Source organism: Lissotriton helveticus, chromosome 2_1, assembly GCF_964261635.1.
Source record: "Lissotriton helveticus chromosome 2_1, aLisHel1.1, whole genome shotgun sequence".
In the NCBI taxonomy this organism is placed as follows: domain Eukaryota; kingdom Metazoa; phylum Chordata; class Amphibia; order Caudata; family Salamandridae; genus Lissotriton; species Lissotriton helveticus.
Genome location: NC_136059.1, coordinates 567,119,225 through 567,143,184, shown reverse-complemented (window position 1 = coordinate 567,143,184; position 23,960 = coordinate 567,119,225). Strand labels below are relative to the sequence as shown.

Sequence of the window (23,960 nt, the reverse complement as noted above, 5' to 3'; positions counted from 1 at the left end):
TCACCAAATTTCATTTTCTAGCCAAAACTGATAACAGAGAGAATGTGCAGCATAATTGACATTTTTCGCCACATAATTTAGACAACCTAAATTGATGCTTCATGCCGCAAAGTCCTAGTAGTCCTGACAATGTTAAAGGCCAATATGGTGGTTTAGGGCTATCATTATGATGATGAAACCCATACGTCAGCTCAATAGAATTTTATTGAACTTGGAAGCCAGGAATGATGAGAAAAATTTCCACTATTGGAATCTGTGATCTTGAGGCGGTACACAGATTTTCATAGTGCACATATCACAATACAAGCCATTTCAGCAGAGCGATACACTGATTTGAAGGTGTTCCACCTATTCTGCCCGTGCAGGAAAGGTGTGTTTAGCCATCATTTTTAACAACCATCTCAAAGTGTCCTCTACTACTATAGATCTCTTACCACGTGCTTGGCTCCTCGGGTTTTTGATTGCCATTTCTGCTGTACCTACCTGACCTGGTGTTTTATGCTATTGCCACCCTCCTGTCTGTATTAACTTGGGAAGCTTATTGGCTGATTTTTTACATATTTTATCACCAGTCATTCTTCTTGCATCATTCTTGAGATTTCAATATCTGGGGTGAGTTGGTATCAAACACAGATTTTATCCTTATTCCATCCCTTGCCAGTTGTAACCTGATGCAGTTAATTAGTGGTCAAACTCATCTTACTGGTCACTGCCTTCACCCTTTTCCAGCATCCCTATGATCTTGTTAGTTGTGGCATCTCTGTCCGCAAGGCCTGGCTTGATTATTATCTCATGCTTTTCTCCGGTATTTTCCCATCGTTCTCTGCTGTCTTGGCAAAGTCCTAGCCCTGCCCTCCCTGGATACCCCGCCCAGAGCTGATTTCAGTCAGAGGATTATCACCACTTTTGATCCATTACTTCTCGAGGTGCTGGTCATCGCTCCAGGCCTTCAGTTCCCTGGTATAGTTGAGAGTTTAAAGCTGCCGAATTTCACTGCAAAAAACACGGAGCATTGCGGGTGCAAAGATTACTATTGCTTCAGTAAGGTAGTTCTGATGTCTGCTCTTCTTTCCTACAGGCTTTTTGTGAACTTCACTTGGGCCAATTACTTTGCCAATTGCATCTCTAAGGAAGACAATGCTACAAAACTAATTTTTAAAATGGTATTTTTAAACAGTATGGATTGGCATATTGTAGTTGTGCAACCTTTACTTTTAAACCGCCTCAGTCCCCGAACTTTGACTACTTTTTTTTATAAAACCGATGGAATCTACAAATATTTTTTATCTTCCCTCCCTAGCCCAGCCATTTCTATGGGACACTTACCTGCTTTCCCCTCCCCATACCTCCTCTTCAAAGAGTTGTTTCCACTTTCTCTTAACTATATTAATAAACGTATGTATTTTAAATCCTCAGACTTGAGCCCCTGATCATCTTTTGTTGGGTAATAGCTATTTTGCTCCTGCTCTGCATCTTTTGATATAGTCTCATAAATCGCCAAAATATGTCTGGTACTCTAGGTAGGTTACTAGGCTGGATCAGCTTGTACTTGGTTGGATAGTCCCGGAGGAACACCTACCTTTCCTTCAAAGCTAAAACCCAATTAGCACAGGGTCCCTCAGGGCGCCTCCTTAAGCCTTACACTCTTTAACTTCCATGTACCCTCCTTGGCCCACCTAATTCGATTCAATATGTTTTATTTTATGTGCTATGTAGACTACACTCAGCTTTTAATCAATGTCAAGCAACCAAATAATTTCCAGAAGGTCATCCCTTATGTTGTTTCCCGGACGGGGAATAATTTCCACAACAGAATACAGGTAAGACAAAAATTCTCATGGTGAGGGGTCTTGCTTGGTCAGTTTATTTTTTTGTCTACCCAACTAGGGGCCCTTCGCTTTGGCATCTTCCATTAATAAACCTGGAATCTATTTTTATGAGAATCTTTCTCTTTCCACCCAAGTGAACAAGCGATCGCATTTTTTTCTCATCTTTAAGTCTTCCCAAATATTCTCTCACCCCTTCCATTTTAATCACAACATTGGATTGTCCAAGCAGTTACACGTACCAGTTTGGAGTACTGCAACTCTCTCTACAATGACTTCCTCTTCATCTTTTGCAATGCCTTCAACGTATCTATATAGAAAGCAGCCATCCGACTCATTTTCAGTCTTCCTGGCTGTTATATCGCCGCTTATAAAAAAAACTTTCTCCACTGGTTTCTGGTAGCCAAGAGCGTTATTTTTAAATCCCTTTGCTTAGTCAGCAAGGCTTACCATTGCACTCATCCAGTGTACCTTCTTGAGTATGCTCACTACATTCCTGAATGCACTCTCACGTGTTCTTCCTTGCAGCTTTTAGTTATTCCCGGAATATCCCAGTCTGGTACACCAATGGCCATGCATTTTCTTTACTCCCAGTCTAACAGTAGAATTCTCTTCCAGCAGACCTCAGGTCTATGTCTACTCTTCTATCCTACTAGAAAACTCTTAAAAACATATTCCATTACATTCCTCTCTATTTTTCTCATCTGGTTATTCTGTTTTATCTCCTCAGCATCAGGGAACCTTTATGGTAATCGCATGCTCTAAATAACTTATAAATAAAAATGGTCAGAGAGGCATCCAAATTGGATCATCCAGAGCAATGCCAATCAGCAGCACAGCAAAGTCCACTAGTGTGATGAGGAACACAGTTGCTTCTCTGACAGTGTCTTGGATCAATGTCAATGTGACGCCATTAAATGTCTTAACATCAGTCTGCGCGAGAGGTGCGATGGGGACTATTCAAATGTTGGGAAGTGACCCAGCACTTTTTTTGTCTTCAATGTCAATTCTGTTTATGTTAAACCGGAATGTTGGAAATGGCATGATTGGAGTCTCTCTTTATCTCATGGACCTGCCTCAATAGCATTCCTTTGTAATAAATGGCATGATCACCGTGGAGGTCACCCAGTCAGTTTCAATAATTTTAAATAAAATTCAGTCCTCAGTGGTACATAAGGCTGGAGGTAGACTACTTCACAGAAGTGGTGAATGTCAGAGTGCTTTCTTTCTATCTCAATAGGGATGCTTATCAATAAGTGAAGGTATTTTGAGTAAACTTGACAAAAAACAACCTAACCTTTAAGATGCTACACCAAAGGAAAAAGGCAAAAGTGCATCACAATATTAAAGGGAAAATGAATTTGGCAAATATTCAGAGAAAAACTCCCAGAAAAGGGTGACAAAACCACTTTAAAGTGTATAGATCCTCCACGCTCGAATGTGAAAAATTAAATCGCTCTTGATGAAACAGCCCTGTAAGGAACCATGGAAATTGAAGCTGCTGGCTTTCTTAAAAGAGAACATGTATGTTTGGCTTTGCCATACTGCCTGCCTTTCAGGTAGCATTTTCCTGAATGTTTTCTTATAGTTCTTTCTCTGGGAGGCATAGACGTTTTAGGTATTGTGTACTGGATTAAATTGAGCAGTATTCAAAACTTTGGAGAATTTAGCTTTAAGGTGAGATTATTTTTTTCTAAATAATCTGCCTTTTAGGATAGACTGAGAATGTTCCAGGTTTCCAACATGTATGTGGCTTTAGAGCAACATTTAGGAACATGATAGAAAATTACAAAATGCATGTAGTTTTAATGGGTGCTGTGGCCATGGACTGTCGAAGGGGTATAACAGGACTTTATGGGGATCAGAATTTGCTGGAAATGAAGGTCTATGTTCTTGCACAAATATGCAGACATTTTGGCACTGTGAATCTCTGCTCTAGTCAATGAACTCCTGGCCAGTTGATGCAGCGCGCCATAGTGTAAAGGCTTGGGAGACCTCACTAAAACACCCAGCCTCACCTGAAGCAATCTAATTACCTCAGGACAATTTTGAAATACTCTTTTTGGTTACAATATTAGAGCCAGGGCTTCTTCTCAAATCACTATTCACATTGAACACAACCAGTGGAGCACCTGGTAATCAGGATTCAGATAGGATAAAATAGCCCCTTTACTTATACGAAGGATAAAGCAAAAAATCTTACTGGAACTACGTAAATGAGCAAAATTGAAAAAACTCTAGGACAAAAGGCATGGTCATCTGTTTAGGGTGATTTAAACATAACCAAGACAACCTTAAAGTAAAGAGTCTCTCTGGGATTAAAATTGTCTCCCTGGTGGCTCAACCTCAATCTGATTCAGCTGCCTAGCTCACTAATACTGGAACAGAACCACTAATAATGGAGGTTGCTTTGTAGATTAGCCACGTTAACTAATTAACTTCAAATACATTTTTTTTTTTAAATCATCTAACAAATTGCATACATACCGTTTGCTACATATGTAATCTTGCACTGGATATTATCCCTGCTTATTTCCCGATTAGCTTCTGGTGGGCTTACCAGCGTTTGGCAAATCAAAGCAATGTTGATTTTGGCACGAACGCATCGGTTACTAAGCTGTAAGAGAATAAGAGTATTATTAGAAATGCGAGACCACAGCAAAAAGTCAATTATTATTAGTTATCTAGATTAAAACCAAAATGTTTTCCGTGTACAAAGGAGTAGACAAAATCTTTTTGACAGGGGCAGAGAAAAAGACACCGAAATAATTTTACCAAGAAGACACTAGAAGCACATGGGAGAAGGAACCAATAAGAACAAGTTACCTATCTTGGGTAAAGCTCTTTGTGATTGATACTCTACCTGCATACTCATCAGTTCAAGAATATCTCAGAAGTGCAAGGCTTGATGCGGGAATTTTCACACGATTGCTCTTGTGCACTTCACATGGCACCTTGAGGCTCGCATGCACTTCATAAGTGACTGAGCAGAGCTGCATATAAGCACAACCCCTGCCCACCGAAGTCAGTTTCTTGCAGGACTCTTTCTGCGCCTTCAGAGGTGGTGCACAAAACAATTAGAGGCATCAGTGAGCATATTTTATAACTTGAGACCTTTTAGATGGTGGGAAGAGACCACTCCACAGAACAGGGAAGTTGGACGACTGAGTTATTTGTGGTTAGCTAGAGTATCCATTAGAAAGAGCATTAGTTTCCTGATAGTAAGTAAAATGTTCTTCTGAGAGATACTTCTAACCACCTATTTCTCACCTTTAAAATAGACACCAAAGCAGTACCTCTAAAGGTGGAAGGTTTGTGGAGTGGGCTATAACCAAAATTGCCATAGGACCGACCAGTCGTATGCTGTTCTCATCGGACCACTACCATAGGAATACCTCAAGGGAATATCCAGAAACATTTTAATTGAGAAATCAAATTGAGAAATCTGGATCCCTGCATAATATTATCAGAACTCGCAGTTGAGTTTGCCAAGGTGGTATTTAGCCACTTTGGTGCAGATAGGTCACCAATAATGAACCATGTCACGAAAATCGGTGGGTGAGCTGCATAGCCATATCATTCTGGATTGCACCTGTGGTGTTGTATGTTTTGATAGGGAGGTTTGTTGTGAATCTATCTAGGACCCTAATCAAGACATCCCCGAATCATGCCCTTATATGGTTATAACAAAACATATCCTTATAAAGGCATAGGAATCATGTCCATATCTAGTCATAGCCCATGCAGTTCAAATACGGCAAGGCTACTCCCATAGACTCCTAGAAAGTACAACGCGTTCTATAATCAAACCAAGCCTCCAGCAGCCCGGGAAATCCCCCTGCTTTTGTTTTGATTTGCACAAGAACTCTTTGGAGTCCAGGAAGAACTGTAAGTTCTTAGTGACGTCTTATGTCCAACCTTACGTCAAACCCGGCACCTTCCAGGTATAAATATACCAACGTTGCCTTAAGCAAAGACACAGTGGTTTGGAGCAGAGCGGCTATCTACTTGCCCGAAGCCCAGCTGATGCGAGAGCCGAAGAAAGCCGCCCCTCCCTTTTGACGCACTGAGAAAGACGCCGTCTTTTTCTCCAGCCGAGAAAAATCCAGCTCCGGTGTTTCCAGTCACCCTTGCGGGTTGCTGGGAGATCGAGTCCTTAGAGAGAGATACAAGACCTTCTACATTCTATTACCAAGGTACGGAGCTGACTAAACCCGTAAGAGAATTCTTGATTCAGATTCCTTGGCAAAAAAACAACTTAACTTAAACTGCAACTTACTTACTCCTTCCCAAGTATTAGGCTTAGGTCAGGTACACCGGGGTAGGCGTATCTTAGAAGCACCAGTTGAGTACGTTAGTCAATGTTTTTATGTATGTATATATTTTATCCATTTTGAAGTATCATATGGCTAAGAAACCATATGAATGCTTTTACAGTATTATTTTATAATACTCCTTTTTCTGTACGCACTTTACTTTATGATAAGTATTGCAATTGTGACAACTCACTTCTCTTGCATGAGAAAGAAGACTGCTCAATAAATAACTTTTATTGAAAACGCCCGTCTCTCTATTTCTCTGCACTCTGGTGAAACTAAGTATGCATGATTGACTGAGTGAAATAGCTGTCTATTGTTTTCACACGACTCTAGAGATACACTCTTTATTCTGAGGGAGCAAAGTTGTCATGTTTATGCGGTTGTCAGAAACTAATCCCTTCTTGTCTAAATCAGGACGGTTAACTCTTTCCTGAACATTCGAGAAAGTTTCTAGTGACCTCTGAGCTAGCTGGCAAAACCTAATTAAGTCTAATATAGTCAGTAGAGACCTAAATGACTCCAGTCCTACATCTACACTGCTGATTATATTATTCCAATGCGCAGAGCCTATTGGGAATACAGGAATTGCACTAGAGGTTGATCCATGTACTCGCTCATAAGTAATATATATATATATATATATATATATATGTATAACACTGATCAGGATTGTGCTGAAGCTCAGAATGAGTGTAGGGATAGATTGCTGAGAAAGGGCTATCAACCTGAACTGGTGGACAAGGCAATAGGGAAAGCCAATGAACCTGGTAGATTGAGGGTATTGGTAAATACATTAGAAAAGAAAGAAAGAAACAGAGCAAAATGAAACCCGACTAATCTTAACCTACAATAGTCAACACAAGTATTCGCAAAATTGTGAATAGCAATTGGGCCTTGATAGCCAGTGATCCTGTTTTGGGACAACAAATGCCCCATTCTTGTAGCATCACATACAAGAAGGCTAAATCAATGAGCAACCATCTAATTTCCAGTAGCCAGAGGTTAGGATGAATAGTTCATGGCTCAACAGCAGCAAGGGGGTCCTTAAGTGCTCTGTTTGTAAAGCCTGCAGGTTTGGGATAAGCAAGACGGAATACATGACTTCCCTGAGTAACAAACCCACTATCATACAGAGTAAGTTAACCTGCAAAACGGAGTACGCGGTATATGTACTGGAGTGTCCTTGTGGCCTGCGCTATGTGGGCAGCACTAAGCTTCAGGTCCACAAGAGTATACTCCAGCACATACGGGCCATTACCAAGGGCGATACCGCGTACCCGGTGGCAAGACATTTTGAGGAATTGCACGACAAGAATACAGCAGGTCTGAAATACTATGTGATGGACACAGTCCCACCACAGAGAAGGGGTGGGGACCGGGAGTCTCTGCTACGAGAATTAGAGACTAGGCACATAATTCTCATGGACTGTAAGGCACCGAACGGATTGAATACAAGCGAAGATTTTTACACCTATCTCCATTAGGACCGAATACATACTCGCTTCCTCTTATCTCCCTGATACTGTTTTTAATCTTTGTTATGTAATGTCATTTTGAATTGTTATTTTTTACACATGGTTTGCACTTTATTATTAACTTTTTAACGTACTCCTATTTGCAATTTTGCACAAGGTCAAACGGATCTAAGTGGTTAGATATTCATAGGCCCACTTGGGCGCATTTCTCCACTTCAACATGGATATACCAGCGAAAGGCTGGTAGATTAACATAGACATTTAAATGCGGCACGCTCACGAGATAAAAGGTTTTTAAAGATTTTATTAAATATAAAATCATTTTATATGCTGCTATTAAACTATGATTTTTATAAACTGGAATTTGATTGCTATTATCATGAGCCATTTTACAACAGCATAACATTGTGAATTTATTTAACCGTATTTATTTATGCATTTAAATATTTATTTGATTTATATAATATTTATATTATTTCTTATATATGCTGTTTGAACCTATGAGATATATTACCATAGGAGGTGAAATGGTTGTTCAGCATTATTGTATTTTACAAGCAACTACTCATGATTTGAACTACTATTGTCAGCTGCATAGTATGTGTTCCATGTTTATTCCAAGTTGGGAAGTACGTCATTCACCAGCGCTTTAACTAATCTCCAACTTTCTCACTCACGTCATGTGATCAAGGCCCCACGAGGGCTGAAACGCGTCATGGCGGTGGTGTCGGGCATCAATAAAATATATGCACCACCCATTTGGGTTCGCCTCGTCTACTTTACAGAGCGTGATTGTATCTGAAGGACGATTCCACTATATATACATACACACACACACACACACACACATATATATATATATATATATATATATACACACATACATACACACACATATATATATATATATATATATATATATGCAAAAAAGAAGGAGAGAACTCTGGGTTGTTCTCAAGTTTAGGTGCAAAGCAGCTCCTGTTAGAGCACTCTCAACACCAGCGACACTCTAGATCTGCTCACCTCAAATGCCTGAAAGGGTTTTGTTTTGACTTTTATTGGGTGCTTCCTTCTGTCTGGACAAAGCTATACCTCTCTGAAGAGCTCTAATAGAAACACTGTGACAGGGGTTGCTTTTACTCATTTCAGGTTGGTTTGAGTTGGTATTTTACCATTTCAAAGCTGTAATACTTTGCCTGGAGTGATAAATGTCTTTTGTCATTTTACAGCTCGACAAGGGCAGCACTGTGTTAGTCCTATGCTTAAAGACTTTGCTGAAGAAATGGCAAAAGACTTTGTCCTTTTCTATCTCGGCGTGGATAGCACTGTGATAATCCTATGCTTAAAGACTTGGATAGAAAAACAGACATTTGAGGTGAGCAGATCTAGAGTGTCGCTGGTGTTGAGAGTGCTCTAACAGAAGCTGCTTTCCACCTACACTTGAGAACTACACAGAGTACTCTCCTTTTTTGCATAATTTATGCGTCCCTCTATGCCTGAAAGGGTTATAAATATATATATATATATACATACACATTGATTGAACATTAGATTGACGTCAATTTCTACCTTTATTTAAATGCACATGTAACTGATGTGAGGGACAGCAGACGAAGGCGCGATGCCGAAACGTGTTCTGTTGAATTGTTTAATAAAACACTGAACTTTGATAACTGAGTTGTGGAGTTCCGTCAATCCTTTGCAAGGGAATTTTGAGCGATATATATATATATATATATATATATATATATATATATATATATCTCGAAACTAGTTGGACTGCAGAAAGCGCTGTGCATGCAATCTTGAATTAAAAGCTCCGTCTCCTAAAATGGGCCTCTTGTGTGTCTTTCATGGAGTGTGAAATTGGCGGGCGTCTCCGTGCCCGTTTTGAAGAGGCCGCCCTGCAGGGTTGGTGGCTCCCTATTCGGAGGTTTGTGTGTGATATATATATTACCTACTGGCGGTCGCCAGTAGGTATATATAGTTAGGATTTTTTCTCTATGGGATTTTTGAAAATTCTATGTCTAATAACTTTGGCGTTTGTGGACGGAATTGGCTGAAATTTTCAGGAAAATGGCACATTTTGTTTCTGAGCAGCCCTTGAAAATTTGGGGGGGGTTCGTCAAGGGGGGGCCGAGAAAAAAGGGGGGTCCCAAAACGTGTTTTTAACATTGAGTTTTCCATAGGGCGGTTGGCCTCACTTTTAGCCCGAACGGCTGAATGGATTTGCACGAAACTTGGCAAAATTGTAGGGACTGGTAGCCCGATGTGCCTTTTGTAGGTCTCAATATATGTGCTTCAGTGGATTTTGAGAAATTAACGTTCAAAAAAAGATATATATCTGTAACAGCGGACCGGGCAGCGCTCCAGTTCGCGTACTTTTCGCTCAACGGAGCTTTGTGAAGCGAAGCTGATTGGTTCTCCGGCGTCTGTAAACATTCCAAACAGTCCGTAGCGGCCGCCATCTTGTCTCTCGGTAGGATCGAGAGACAAGAGGAGGCCAAAGCGAAGGGGCAAATGACCATAAGGGGGCATAGTAGATCCTCGCTGACCCCCTAGGTTTGATGTGGAGGTTTTAAAAGGGCCCCGCGGGGCAAAAAAAATAATAATAATAATAATCGAACGGCTGAATGGATTTGCACGAAACTTGGTAAAATATTAGGGACTGGTAGCCCGATGTACCTTTGCTAGGTCTCAATATATGTGCTCCAGTGGATTTTGAGAAATTAACGTTCAAAAAAAGATATATATCTGTAACAGCGCTCCGCTTCGCGTAACGGAGGTTTGCGAAGCTGATTGGTTCTCCGGCGTCTGTAAACATTCCAAACAGTCCGTAGCGGCCGCCATCTTGTCTCTCGGTAGGATCGAGAGACAAGAGGAGGCCAAAGCGAAGGGGCAAATGACCATAAGGGGGCATAGTAGATCCTCCTTGACCTCTTAGGTTTGATGTGGAGGTTTTAAAAGGGCCCCGCGAGGCAAAAAAATAAATAATAATAATAATCGAACGGCTGAATGGATTTGCACGAAACTTGGCAAAATTGTAGGGACTGGTAGTCCGATGTGCCTTTGCTAGGTCTCAATATATGTGCTCCAGTGGATTTTGAGAAATTAACGTTCAAAAAAAGATATATATCTGTAACAGCGCTCCGCTTCGCGGAGATAAAATTATATCTGTATTACCTAGCTGTTGCTAACACCAGTTAGCGACGGCTAGTAGGAGATAGCGACCATCTTGGGCCCCACTTTGCATGTGAGTGATATTTATCACTAATGACATGCAAAGTGGGCATGCCAAGATGTTAGCGACTGGAAACAGTCGCTAACATCGCTATCTCCTATTATCAACTTTTGGAAATATTCGCGATAAGCGCGAATATCTCCAAAAGCTAGCACCTGCCCTGAGCAGTTCTAAGGCATGTTATCCAATGGGAGGTGGATAACATGGCTAAGAGCATTAGCTCGGTAATGCATGAATATCGCTGAGTTTTCAGCGATATTAATGCATTGCGGTCGTTTTTTATCGTATTTGCGATAAACCTTGATAATAGCAAGGTTTATCTGCGATAATTTCTGACGATGCTTAGTGGTAAAAAAATCGTTGCTAAGCATCGTTAGGGATAAATATCGCTTAACTTTGGTAATATGCCCCAACGTCTGTTAACGTTCGATTTGAAGGAAATCAGGAAGTGTTGAAAAACATTGTCTGCGCCATCTTGCCTTTTTTCAAATGCCACACTTTTGTCGTGCACGGCAGTCATTTTAGATGCCTTGACCAGACCCACTCTGTGCACGCTGTCGATCCTTAGCATGACTCCCCACCCTCGCAAGCATCTCCCCCAGGCAGTGGTCACCCCCGCTCTCTGTCTTATGCATGGGTAATAAACCACCCCCCATCTGCGCTGCTCTTCCCTGAGAATCACACCCTGTGCCCGCCCGACACCTCCCTTTCGCCCTATTCACTACCGCACCCTCTGACACTCCTTTTCCTCTGTGTCCGATTGTCCAGGCCGGTCCTAGGGTATCAGCTAGCCCTGCAGATGTAGTTTATGGCCCCAGCTGTAAAGAATCACCCCTCTTCAAAGGAGTTATAGTAGATCAAGGCCCACACTCGATGAGATCCGTCACAGCAGACGCGTTCCTATTATCTGAAAACCATCCTGTATTGTGATTGGGGAGGGGACCGAGCCTGAAGCGGAAGATTCCAGGGATGACTCTTTGTACATCAAAGTTTTTACAATTATGTGTCACATTAAAAATATATAGCACTCCAACAAAGTAGTAAGATTATAAAACTTTAATAACTTATAAATATATACAAGAAAACAAAAACAGTAATAACATATAAACATTTTTAGGGAAAAACAACGAAGTAGCGGTCGGCTGTGCGAATAGTCCCAACGCAGCACAACGTCCAGATTTCTGGCGTGGGGCGTCGCGGGGGGTGGGTCATCAGTAGCAAACTGTTGTGCGAATAGTTCCAAGGCAGCAGAAAGATGGCACCAAGGTGATGTCCAGTAAGTTGCCGCACTGGTTTTGGTATCCTACAATGCTGCTCCGAATAACGGCGTGGGGCGCCCCGGGGGAGGCGGCGTGAACGGGCCTCTCCAGGTGGAGTGTTATCTGTTGTAGTGGGGCGCCCCTTTACCGTTTCAGTTGCCATTCCGTCCGTTTTTGGTTCACTGTGTCAAAAGCCGCAATTCAGCTGAGTTGCGCCCACTGTTGCGGTGCAGCGACAGGCGGCTGTCACAGGACTCTCAAAATGGCGGCAGGCTGTTTCCTTTTTGGGCCTGGTCCACTGAAATGGCCCTGGGACACCTTGGAAATCGGACGCTTGTCTGCTAGGTCTTGGACCCCATTCTCGAAAGCGTCCCCTCCGCCTTGAGGATTTATCAAAAGTTTTGGGGGCCCCCGACTCCTGTAGGCTTCTGGTGGGGAGCGGTTGCCATGATTGCTCGCGGAATGACCACGACGGAGCTACGAGATGGTGGTGCTCTCATGCTGAAGCCAGCTTCAGTCTGAAACATCCAGAAACAAGGTGGTGCTTTCATCGTTTGGGAAAAAAAAAAGTTTTCATCCAATGAAAAGTGTTGTTTTTAGGTCATATGATCAAGCCTTCCATCATTAGGAAACCAAAAGTAAAATGAACCAATGAAAAGTTTTATAAACAAGTCACATGACCTGTTATGCGGCATAGGGTATAAAATGCGGAGAAAATACGTTGGCACGTGAGGCGGCGTCAGTAGCGGACCGATGTGCGAATAGGCCGAAGGCAATACAACGCGCCAAGATCCGGATGGCACCGAGGTGGTGTCCAGCAAGTTGCAGCACTGGTGTGGCCATCCTACAATGCTGAAAGTCGGCGTGGGGCGCCCCGTTGGCCTGTGAGTTTGCGTCAGTAGCGGACCGATGTGCGAATAGGCCGAAGGCAGCACAACGCGCCAAGATCCGGATGGCACCGAGGTGGTGTCTAGTAAGTTGCCGCACTGGTGTGGCCATCCTACAATGTTGAAAGTCGGCGTGGGGCGCCCCGTTGGCCTGTGAGATGGCGGCAGTAGCGGACCGATGTGCGAATGGGGCCAAAGGCAGCGCAACAATATTTTCGGAATAGAAGACACCACAAGGCGCTGAGATGCCAAGATCCGGATGGCACCGAGGTGGTGTCTAGCAAGTTGTGGCACTGGTGTGGCCATCCTACAATGGTAAAAGTCGGCGTGGGGCGCCCTGTTGGCCTGTGAAATGGTGTCAGTAGCGGACTGATGTGCGAATGGGGCCAAAGGCAGCGCAACAATATTTTCTGACTGACACCACAAGGCGCTGAGATGGCACCGAGGTGATGTCTAAGTTGCGGACTGATGTGCGAATGGGGCCAAAGGCAGCGCAACAATATTTTCTGACTGACACCACAAGGCGCTGAGATGCCAAGATCCGGATGGCACCGAGGTGATGTCTAAGTTGCGGACTGATGTGCGAATGGGGCCAAAGGCAGCGCAACAATATTTTCTGTATGGAAGATACCACTAGGCGTTGAGATGCCAAGATCCGGATGGCACCGAGGTGATGTCTAGCAAGTTGCTGTACTGGTGTGGTCATCCTACAATGCTGAAAGTCGGCGTGGGGCGCCCCATTAGCCTGTGAGATGGCGTCAGTAGCGGACCGATGTGCGAATAGGCCGAAGGCAGCACAACGCGCCAAGATCCGGATGTCACCGTGGTGGTTTCATAGTTGAGAGGCACTTCATCTGCAGTGGGGCGCCGAGATCCGGATGGCACCGAGGTGATGTCTAGCAAGTTGCTGTACTGGTGTGGTCATCCTACAATGCTGAAAGTCGGCGTGGGGCGCCCCATTAGCCTGTGAGATGGCGTCAGTAGCGGACCGATGTGCGAATGGGGCCAAAGGCAGCGCAACAATATTTTCTGAAGAGAAGACACCAAAAGGCGCTGAGATTCCAAGATCCGGATGGCACCGAGGTGGTGTCTAGGAAGCTATGCAGTTGAGTTGTGTGCGCACTTGCGGCGAATAGGTCGAAGGCAGCATAACAATGTTTTCTGAATAGAAGACACCACAAGGCGTTGAGATTCGGTTACCACCGAGGTGATGTCTAGCAAGTTGCCGCACTGGTGTGGCCATCCTACAATACTGCTCCGAATAACGGCGTGGGGTGCCCGAAAGGGGGGGGGGGGGGGGAGGCGGCGTGAACGGGCCTTCCTAGGTGGAGGCTCGTCTGCTGTAGTGGGGCGCCCCTTTACCGTTTCAGTTGCCATTCAGCTGAGTTTCGGCTGCTCTTGATGCTACAGCGACAGGCGGCTGCAACAGGACTCTCAAAATGGCGGCCTGTTCTTTGGATTTGGGCCTGGTCCACTAAAATGGCCCTGGGACACCTTAGAACTCGGACGCTCGATTTTTTTTTTCCTTTCCTGTACATGCAAAAAAAGGTAAATGCCCGGTACGTTACACGCTTCATCTGCCACGATGAACTCTCCAGAGGAACCGAAAAAAATATAGTTATGGTAACTATACCATGCATCGTCATATGGAGAGGTGGCACCAATTAATTATAGTGCTGCATAAAAGAGAGATTTGGAGGAGAACCCTTGACCTGCTAGTACATTCATCAAAGAAGTGGCACTGACAGCATCAGAGGCAAGGGAAACGGTCCCAAATATTTAGAAGAACTTTGGAAAGATTAAAATGACATGTTTAGATTGTGGCAAATTAATTTCATGTGGACAGATGAGTGTTACTCTAATAAATACAGCATATGAACATCATCATAGTCGATGGTTGGTAGAGACATTTTGACTATATCCTGGACCTGCCCGTCCTCGCCCAAAATGGCGCCGGAATAAATGGGACTCGTAACTCCTTGTTGTGTACTGGTTGCAGAACCTTGAAATCACGAGATACGTATGCAGTTTTGAAGCACATGGCGGGCGGGGACGAGAATTGATTGAATATTTCGACATCCCTATTGATATTAAGTTCTGATGTGTTATTGATTACTGTACTATTGAAAGTTCGAATTAACGTCACCGATGGTACTTGCCCGCAAATGTATATCTAGATAATTTTATTGTAACTGGCCCTGTCGTATTTTAATTATAAAATGTACGTCCACCGATTCCGTAACTGTTAGACACCTTAGTTCTTGTAACCTAATGGCCCGCCCGTTACGTTCCTCTACAGTGTAAATGTCTACTCATCATATACGATTACAGTTTGCTCCGTGGCCGGCCCACGTGGTTATAGGCTCGTATTTGTATAATGAAATTTTCACAATAAAGGTTTTTAAAAGAAAACATGGTAGTAGTATATACATTGGTAAAGTTTTTAATAATAGTCACTGTTTTAGAATCAGTAAAAGGCAAGTGAAATAAAGCAGACCAATTACATGAAGGGTAAAAGGTATAATTCGAAGGAACGCAGTAAAGATAAATGGTCAAGGGCTGTTGTGTTTTCTACTCCTGCAACATAAAGTGATCGATAAGAATCTCATATTCAGGCGTATCGGCGACTAAGACAGCAGGTCGACCCTCTTTTGCTCAACGGCTCCGTCATGGGACGAAGAAACGCTCTTTTTCTCGAAAAAAGAATATATTTTACTTGCAGGACAGTTGTAAATTTTCCGGGAAAGTACATTAGCCTGGAACATTATAACATATTTAAGAAAAAATAATGTTCGGAAGTAATAAAAAGCGTAATTTTTAGGTCATATGACCAAGCCTTTCATCATTAGAATAAGAAAAGTAAAATGAACCAATGAAAAGTTTTATTAACAAGTCACATGACTTGTTATGCTTACGTTACGCGCTGCGCGCCCCGGATGACTTCCGGATGCGCTAACGCGGCGCGTCATATGACGCATTACGCGACAACGCAGGTCCAGAATATAGTCAAAATGTCTCCACCAACCAGCGGTTGGAACACAACCCCTTTCAGCAGGCTAAATAGTTCTGTTAAATGACAACAGAAGGGACAGGCAACAAGAACCATCAGTCAAAGAGGGGAGGGCTAGTTCTTCTCTACCGGGTTACATTGGGGCGCTACCGGAACTGATCGAATTGGTAGTCTACAGTGTTTCTGGATATTCAGACTGAAGCTGGGGTTAGCATGAGAGCAGCACCATTTCGTAGCTCCGTCGTGGCCATTCCGCAACCAATCATGGCAGCCGCTCTTTATCGTTATTTTGGGCGGGGTGGGTGGCGGAGCCAAGCTGTTTTGCAGCCATCATTGTGTGGAGTTCAGTTCATCTCACTAGTTTTGTATTTGTCATGAGGGGTCGTTCTTAATGTTTCTATTTTAGCGAGGTCAAAAAGAGATCCCATTAGTGGCCTACTGATTTTGCTCGATTCCTTTTCTTTTTTTTTTTACACGATTTTTCGTTATCTGCGAAGACTAAACAGAGTATTGCGACTCTGTTTGTTTGTAAATAGAGAATGAACCAAAGAGAACCAATTCTAAAACAGTAAATACTTGGATAACAATCAATCAAATGGAGAGAGAAGCAGGCACGACGTATTACAACGGGGGCAAAGGCCTGCGTTAACTACCCTTCACTATGTGCAAAGAGAGAGTACTCCTAATAGAAATGAGGGGGGGGGCACCATTCAAAGCAGATCAGTGTGCATAAACACGAAAATGTTTTCACTTACCACGTACTTGACATTCGACAGCTTATGATATTTGCTATTAAAAAACCATTGAAATTCACTGAAAAAACCATAGGTTATAGACCATATATAGTTAGGAATTAGCATTTACAAAACCTTGAAAATTCACTGAAAAAACCATAGGTTATAGACCATATATAGTTAGGAATTAGCATTTAAAAAACCTTATTTTACTCACACAAAACCATTGAAATTCCATATATAGTTAGTTGCACTAACTATACATCGCGCACCCGCAATCCACTGCTGATCATGTCACATATTACATCATTCATGACATGGTCAGTGACATCACTGATGACATCACTGATGACATCTCAAATGACATCACTGATGAGATCACTGATGACATCATCCAGTGACTGTGTGTTTCTGTAAAGTTTAAATATGTTTTACATATTGAAGAATGAGTAGATGTATAAGTGTCTGGACGAAGGATTTAGTAGGTGCATGACTGAATGTATGAGTGAGTGATTAAATGTGTCTCACTGAGTGCATGGGTTAGTGACTAAACTGTCTTAATTTGTGCATCATTATGTCTGTTGTTCTGTAAACTGCTGCATGTGTTGATCAGTAGCTATATGATTAACTATATGGGTTATTGATTGATTGTCCAAGTATTTGTATGGGAGACTGAGTGTGTGTGTGTGGCTGGCTGGGAGGTGTGTGACTCTGTGCAGATCAATGTGTACTTGCATCAATGATTGTATAAGAAAGTAAGTATGTGTTAGTATATGTTTGAAAATGTAAGGTGCTCTATGTTTAACTGTATAGACAAGAAAATGGAAGTGTGATTGATTCTTTACAGGACTGACTAGGTGTGTGAGTAACTCCATGGATGAGTGGCAGAGTCTGAGTGTCTGTATAGGTGTATGAGTGCATATGATAGTGTTGTAAAGATGAGTGATTGTATGTATGAATGATTGTATGGGTGAATGAGTGAATGTGTGTGTAGACGTAGGAATCAGTGAGTACGTATGTAGTAACTAGTATTGGTGTGTCAATGGTTTCAAAAATTATACTCTGTATTTAACACTGGGTGTAACAGAGGTTATATTAAAGTGTGAGGAGATGCATTGTATTGTCACATTAATGATATCATCATTGATGTGACCATTGATGTCAAAAGAGATATCATCAGTGATGTCATTTGAGATGTCATCAGTGATGTCATCAGTGATGTCACTGACCATGTCATGAATGATGTAATATGTGACATGATCAGCAGTGGATTGCGGGTGCGCGATATATAGTTAGTGCAACTAACTATATATGGAATTTCAATGGTTTTGTGTGAGTAAAATAAGGTTTTTTAAATGCTAATTCCTAACTATATATGGTCTATAACCTATGGTTTTTTCAGTGAATTTTCAAGGTTTTGTAAATGCTAATTCCTAACTATATATGGTCTATAACCTATGGTTTTTTCAGTGAATATATATATATATATATATATATATATATATATATATATATATATATATATATATATATATATATATATATATATACACACACACACATACGCACGCATGCCTGACAATCAGGGGCAACATGAGAACGTAAAAGATTTTTTTAGACTTGTGTCATGATATCTACATAGATTGAATGTACTAAGGATTTTGGTTCCATGCTGTATGATGCACCAGGAGGACTTATGATTATAGAAATATATTTACATAGGAAATGTTCAATCGAAAAGGATGAATTGACTTTGAAATATTGAGGTATGTGTTACAATATAACCCAAAATGGAGGTAAATTAGTGACCTAAAATATATAGAGCGGTCTACATGTTAAAAGTAGGAAGTGATTGTGGGTCATGTTTTTTCAAATACCACAATGGTTGCGGGAATGGGGTTGTCCGGTTGAAGGCGTAAGCCAAAATGTGTAGGTGTCCTGAGTTGGGTGTTGCGGCATATCAATATGCAAGAGTGAGTGAGTGAGTGAGTGAGTGAGCGTGCGCGTGTGTGTGTGTGTCTCTCTCTAATCATAGGCTTCACTGAAATCTTGCAGACTCTCCCAAACACACCTCAGTCTTTTTTCTGTGGCCCCACTGGAGGGCTGCAAATACGGATTTAAATAAACTAGAATAATGCAGAATCCACTGAAGGAGAAGAATGGGCTTCCAACATACAAAATTCCACCATGATTTGGGAAGCACACTCATCTGTGAGGCCCACCGGAGGGCAATGAATTAGCATGCAGTAAGAAAAAAGTTTTTAACTAGACACAGATTCAACAAAACATTAAATGGTGTATGTCTCTGAAGTGAAAAGATTTAAAACAAGCAAACCACCATATTAAGACAGAAGAATGATTATGCACTCATATATATGTCAAAATCTTTACATTTTATTGTTCTGTATATAACATATTTATTTTTATATATATAGTTCATTTACATCAAAAAGGTTGCATATCCAGATTCTATGATAGACGTTAAGATGATGGAGGCAGTGCGGCAGGTGTCAACTACGCGCGTTTCGGCATACATGCCTTCATCAGGTAGCCGTTTGCACTAAAACAAACATACAATCAAATTAATGCATCATTGTTTCATTATTTTCAGTTGTTGCATATACCAAAAGAATAATATATATACACTCCAGAGATGGTAGCAACATAAACTACTAAAATGCAATTTAAACTGTCAGTATTAAAATTCCTTATTCTCTATATTAGGTCGCCAAAATATATATCATATTTGCATTGATTTTTGCCAGTTAATCCACTATAAGAAAAATGTCATCATATTTACATAGTGACATAAAGAACACATTCATAACGCCGACAAGCAGTGTCGATAATAAATATCAAAGGAACCGATATTCGGCGCCTTTTGCGAGTGCTGGAGGCGGATTCCTATAGGGTAGACATTTCGACTATCTTTGCAGTTGACATACAAAAAGCATTTAATAGGCTGGACTGGCCTTGCTTGTTCCACGTGATGTGGAAGTTTGTGCTGGGAGACTATTTTGAAAGCTGGAGGGCCCTCCTGTATTTCGACTCCACTGCCAGAGTTATGTAGCAGGGTCTATTTTTTACCCCAGGTCAATTCTGCCCACACCTGAGGCATGAGACCCTGATAAGTCCCCCACCAGCTAGCATAAAAGGAATCTGTTAGGTTGACCAAACTGTCCCAGCTGTACTTTTTCTATGAATAGGCCCCAAAATGTGTCTCACTCACAATTTCCTCAGCGAGTCCCAGCTCCCTCGGGGGCTCCCACTCCCTCAATCTGCACTACTTCTCTTACATCCACATAGATACCGCAAGAATAGCAATACCGCAAGAATAGGGAACTTCTCGAGCTAAAAGAGACATCACACAATACCTGACGGTTGGGGCCACTTGCCCTCTGTCATCCTTCATATTATTGTATCTGTTGCTGGCTTTAATGCAACTAAGACATGCAACCAATATCTTCCTAAATGTTCCGCTTTCTTATAAAAGTTTCCCTGAAGTGACGCAAATCCTGGTCAATAGATGTTCAATTCCATGTTTCATGGTCAAACATCCTGTGACCTTTTCAGAAACTTTTTGTAGCGTGGGTGGCACTTAGTCCTATAGGTCAAAGACACCGGATAATGTTGTCATTTTGTGGTAAATGGTTTATCATTGAAAGAGTATACAGATCTGCTCCTCAGTCCATTCGACGGACAACCCCGCTGCAGTGACCCCTTGGGTCAATGACGCCTGTGTGGTCTCCTTCAGCCCTCTATCTAAGCATCCTTGGCTGAAGCTCTAATTGCTTATTGTATTTTAAGATGGTCTCTTTCTCTCTCCTCTGCACTGCCCTTATTTTAAAATATTATTGCAATTGCAAAGCAATAATGGTTGTCCCTCCTAACTTAACGTGTGCATTCCTAGCATTGCAGTCAAGTGTACTTTCCATTGATTTAAAATATATTTGATTTGCATGAGTTTGTCCCTCAGTCCAGAAATGTGTCTATAAATGCCAAGACTTTGCTAAGACTCCCAGGCTCATTATTGAATCGTAAAAAGGGTTCTTCTTTCATATAAATCAGAAAGCTATTTTTCTCGATCGTTCACACGTCTATTTTGTTATAAATTTGCAGAAACATCTGTGTATTTTATTATTAGCCTTTTTTTTACATTGTGGTTGTCGTTTCCTTATCAGGGTCTCTTTTCAATGCATGCATTCTGTTCATGCCCTTTTCTCCATGATTCTTACATTTAGTGTAGTCCTATTGTGGTTACTTCCACAACTTCTATACATGCTAAGTTATATGCTACTTACCAGTATGCATCTGTTCTTGGCATGTAGGGCTGCTGACATTCATATCTGTGCATAGATCGCCACCTAGTGTTGGGTCCGGATTATTGCACTTTGTTGTCCTGGAAGAGTCTTCGTAGTATCACGAGATAGGTGACTCCTCCCCTGGACTACAGTGCGCATGGGCATCCTCTCCATGCTCAGATTGTTTTTAGTCATTGTGGTAGAGATGGAGAAAGGAAAGTAAGAGATGCCCATGCTAGAGATAATGCTGCAGCTGCGACAGGCGCCGGGAGGAGGGCGGGCGATATGAATGTCAGCAGCCCTACATGCCAAGAACAGATGCATACTGGTAAGTAGCATATTCCGTTCGAGGCATGTGGGCTACTGAATTCCTATCTGTGCATAGACTGAATAGCAGTATCTCCCCTAGCGGTGGCCACCTATGCCAGCTGCAGCAGTTTGGAAAAGAGTTTTGAGGACAGCCTGGCCTACAGCAGCTTGCTGTTTTGCTTGCACGTCTACACAGTGTTTAGTGAAAGTGTGTATGGTGGACCATATGGCTGCCTTACAGATGTCTTCGAGAGTAATATTCCCTAGGAAAGCCATGGATGCCCCCATTTTCCGTGTAGAGTGCGCTCTAGGGGGGACTGTTAAAGTGCGTTTAGCTTTTAGATAACATATTTGAATGCATTTAACTACCCATCTGGCTATTCCTGACTTTGAAATAGGATATCCTTTGTGTTGTGGTGCAAAAGCAACAAACTGCTGTTTTGTTTTCCGAAAGGATTTAGTTCTGTCCACATAGTAAAGTAGAGCTCTTTTTACGTCTAATGTGTGCAGGGCTCTCTCAGCTACGGACTGTGGATTCTGAAAGAATACTGGCAGTTCAATTGCTTGATTGATATAGAAATTGGATACGACTTTAGGCATGAATTTAGGGTTTGTTCTAAGAACTACCCTGTTAGCATGTACCTGCATGAAGGGTTCTTGAATTGTTAGTGCTTGCAATTCGCTCACTCTCCTGAGTGAGGTAATGGCTACTAAGAATGCAACCTTCCACGTTAGGAATTGCAATTCGCATGAGTGTAGAGGTTCAAAAGGAGGTCCCATGAGTCTGGTAAGCACTATATTTAGATTTCAGACTGAGGAAGGAGGGTGTCTTGGAGGAATCACTCTTTTTAAGCCCTCCATAAATGCTTTAATTGCTGGGAATTGCCCTGAATAGTTAAAGGTGTTGCCTGTTCTGAAGGTATGCTGCTATAGCAGCTAGGTGTAGTCGTATGGAAGAGTATGCTAAGTTACATCTTTGTAAATGCAGCAGGTAGCATATAATGTTTTGTATGGAAGCGTCTAATGGGTTGATTTGGTTATTGTTGCAGTAAATAACAAATCTCTTCCATTTTGCTGCATAGCACGCTCGTGTGGTTAGTTTTCTTGCTTCCCTAATGATGTTCATGCAGTCTGGGGGCAAGTTAAGGTATCCGAATTCTAAGACCTCAGGAGCCAAATCGCTAGGTTCATCTGATTGGGATCTGGGTGTCGTATTTCTCCATGGTTCTGAGTTAGAAGATGTGGAGCAAGGCACAATTTTTGATGAGGAACTACCGAAAGTTCTAGGAACGTTGTGTACCATGGTTGTCTCGCCCATGTGGGAGCAACTAGGATTAGGGTGAGTGAGCAGTTTGCGTGCCACCAGCGGGATCAGCGGTGCTGGGGGAAAAGCGTACGCAAATCTGCCTGACCAGTTCATCCATATCTCATTGCCCAGTGACAACGGATATGGGAATCTGGCGGCAAAGTACTGGCATTTGGAGTTCTCTTTTGTGGCAAACAGGTCTACCTCTGGGTGACCCCATTTCTCGAAGAATGGCTGGAGAACTTGGGGGTGAATCTCCCATTCGTGTATTTGTTGGCTGTGCCTGCTGAGCAGGTCGGCAATTTGATTGTCCTTCCCTGGGAGGTGTTCTGTTAGGAGAAAGATGTTCTTTTGAATTGCCCACTTCCATATGCTCTGCGCCAGATGGGACAGCTGTGGAGAGTGAGTTCCTCCCTGTTTCTGGATATAGTACATTGCAGTCATGTTGTCCGTCCGGATCAACACCGTCTTGTTGTACACATATTTTTGAAAGGCTTTTAGGGCTAGGAAGATCGCTAGCAACTCTAGTTGGTTGATATGCAGCCTTTTTTGTTTGTTTGTCCAGAGCCCTTGTACTGTGTACTGAAGGAGATGGGCTCCCCAGCCTGTCAGTGATACGTCCGCTGTTAGTAATAGTTGTGGAACCGGCTCTTGGAACAGTCGCCCCTGTGAAAGGTTTTGTGGGTTCCACCACTGCAGAGATTTGTCAGCGCGACTGTCCACCAACACTAGGTCTTTTAGTTGTCCACGAGCCTGGATCCATTGCCGTGCTAGGCATTCCTGTAACGGGCGCATTTGAAGTCTGGCATGGGGGACAATGAATATGCAGGAGGACATCATGCCTATGAGCTGCATGACAACTTGGGCTGGCAGGGAGTGCTGTGGCAGGAATTTGTGGATGAGTATCTGCATGCTGGCTATCCTTGCTGTGTTTGGGTACGCCTTTGACACTGAGGTGTTTATAGTGGCTCCTAGGTATTGCTCTATGCGGGAAGGTTGCAGATGCGATTTTGTATAGTTTATTGAAAAGCCTAGGCTGTGTAGCAACTGGATTGTGTGGGAGGTGTGTGCTGCACACTCTTGGTACGATTTTGCTTGTATTAGGCAATCATCCAGATAAGGGTACACATGGACGTGTTGCCTCCTGAGATGCGCTACTACTGTCCCTAAGCATTTTGTAAACACTCTTGGAGCCGTGGTAACCCCGAAGGGCAAAACCTTGAATTGGTAGTGATGCCCATCTATTGTGAATCTGAGGTATTTTCTGTGGGCTGGATGGATGGGTATATATCC

At 42.5% G+C, this 23,960-nt stretch overlaps 1 protein-coding gene across 2 annotated transcripts in view; it reads right to left on the bottom strand.

Moving 5' to 3' along the window:
* Positions 1–23,960, bottom strand: part of CERT1 (ceramide transporter 1) — a 911,140-nt gene that overhangs the window by 90,555 nt on the left and 796,625 nt on the right. For both annotated transcript variants that reach the window (XM_078675236.1, XM_078675235.1), the window contains one exon: positions 4,314–4,443. In XM_078675236.1, the coding sequence (XP_078531362.1) occupies positions 4,314–4,443 (130 nt within the window). The remainder of the gene's footprint in view (positions 1–4,313; positions 4,444–23,960) is intronic.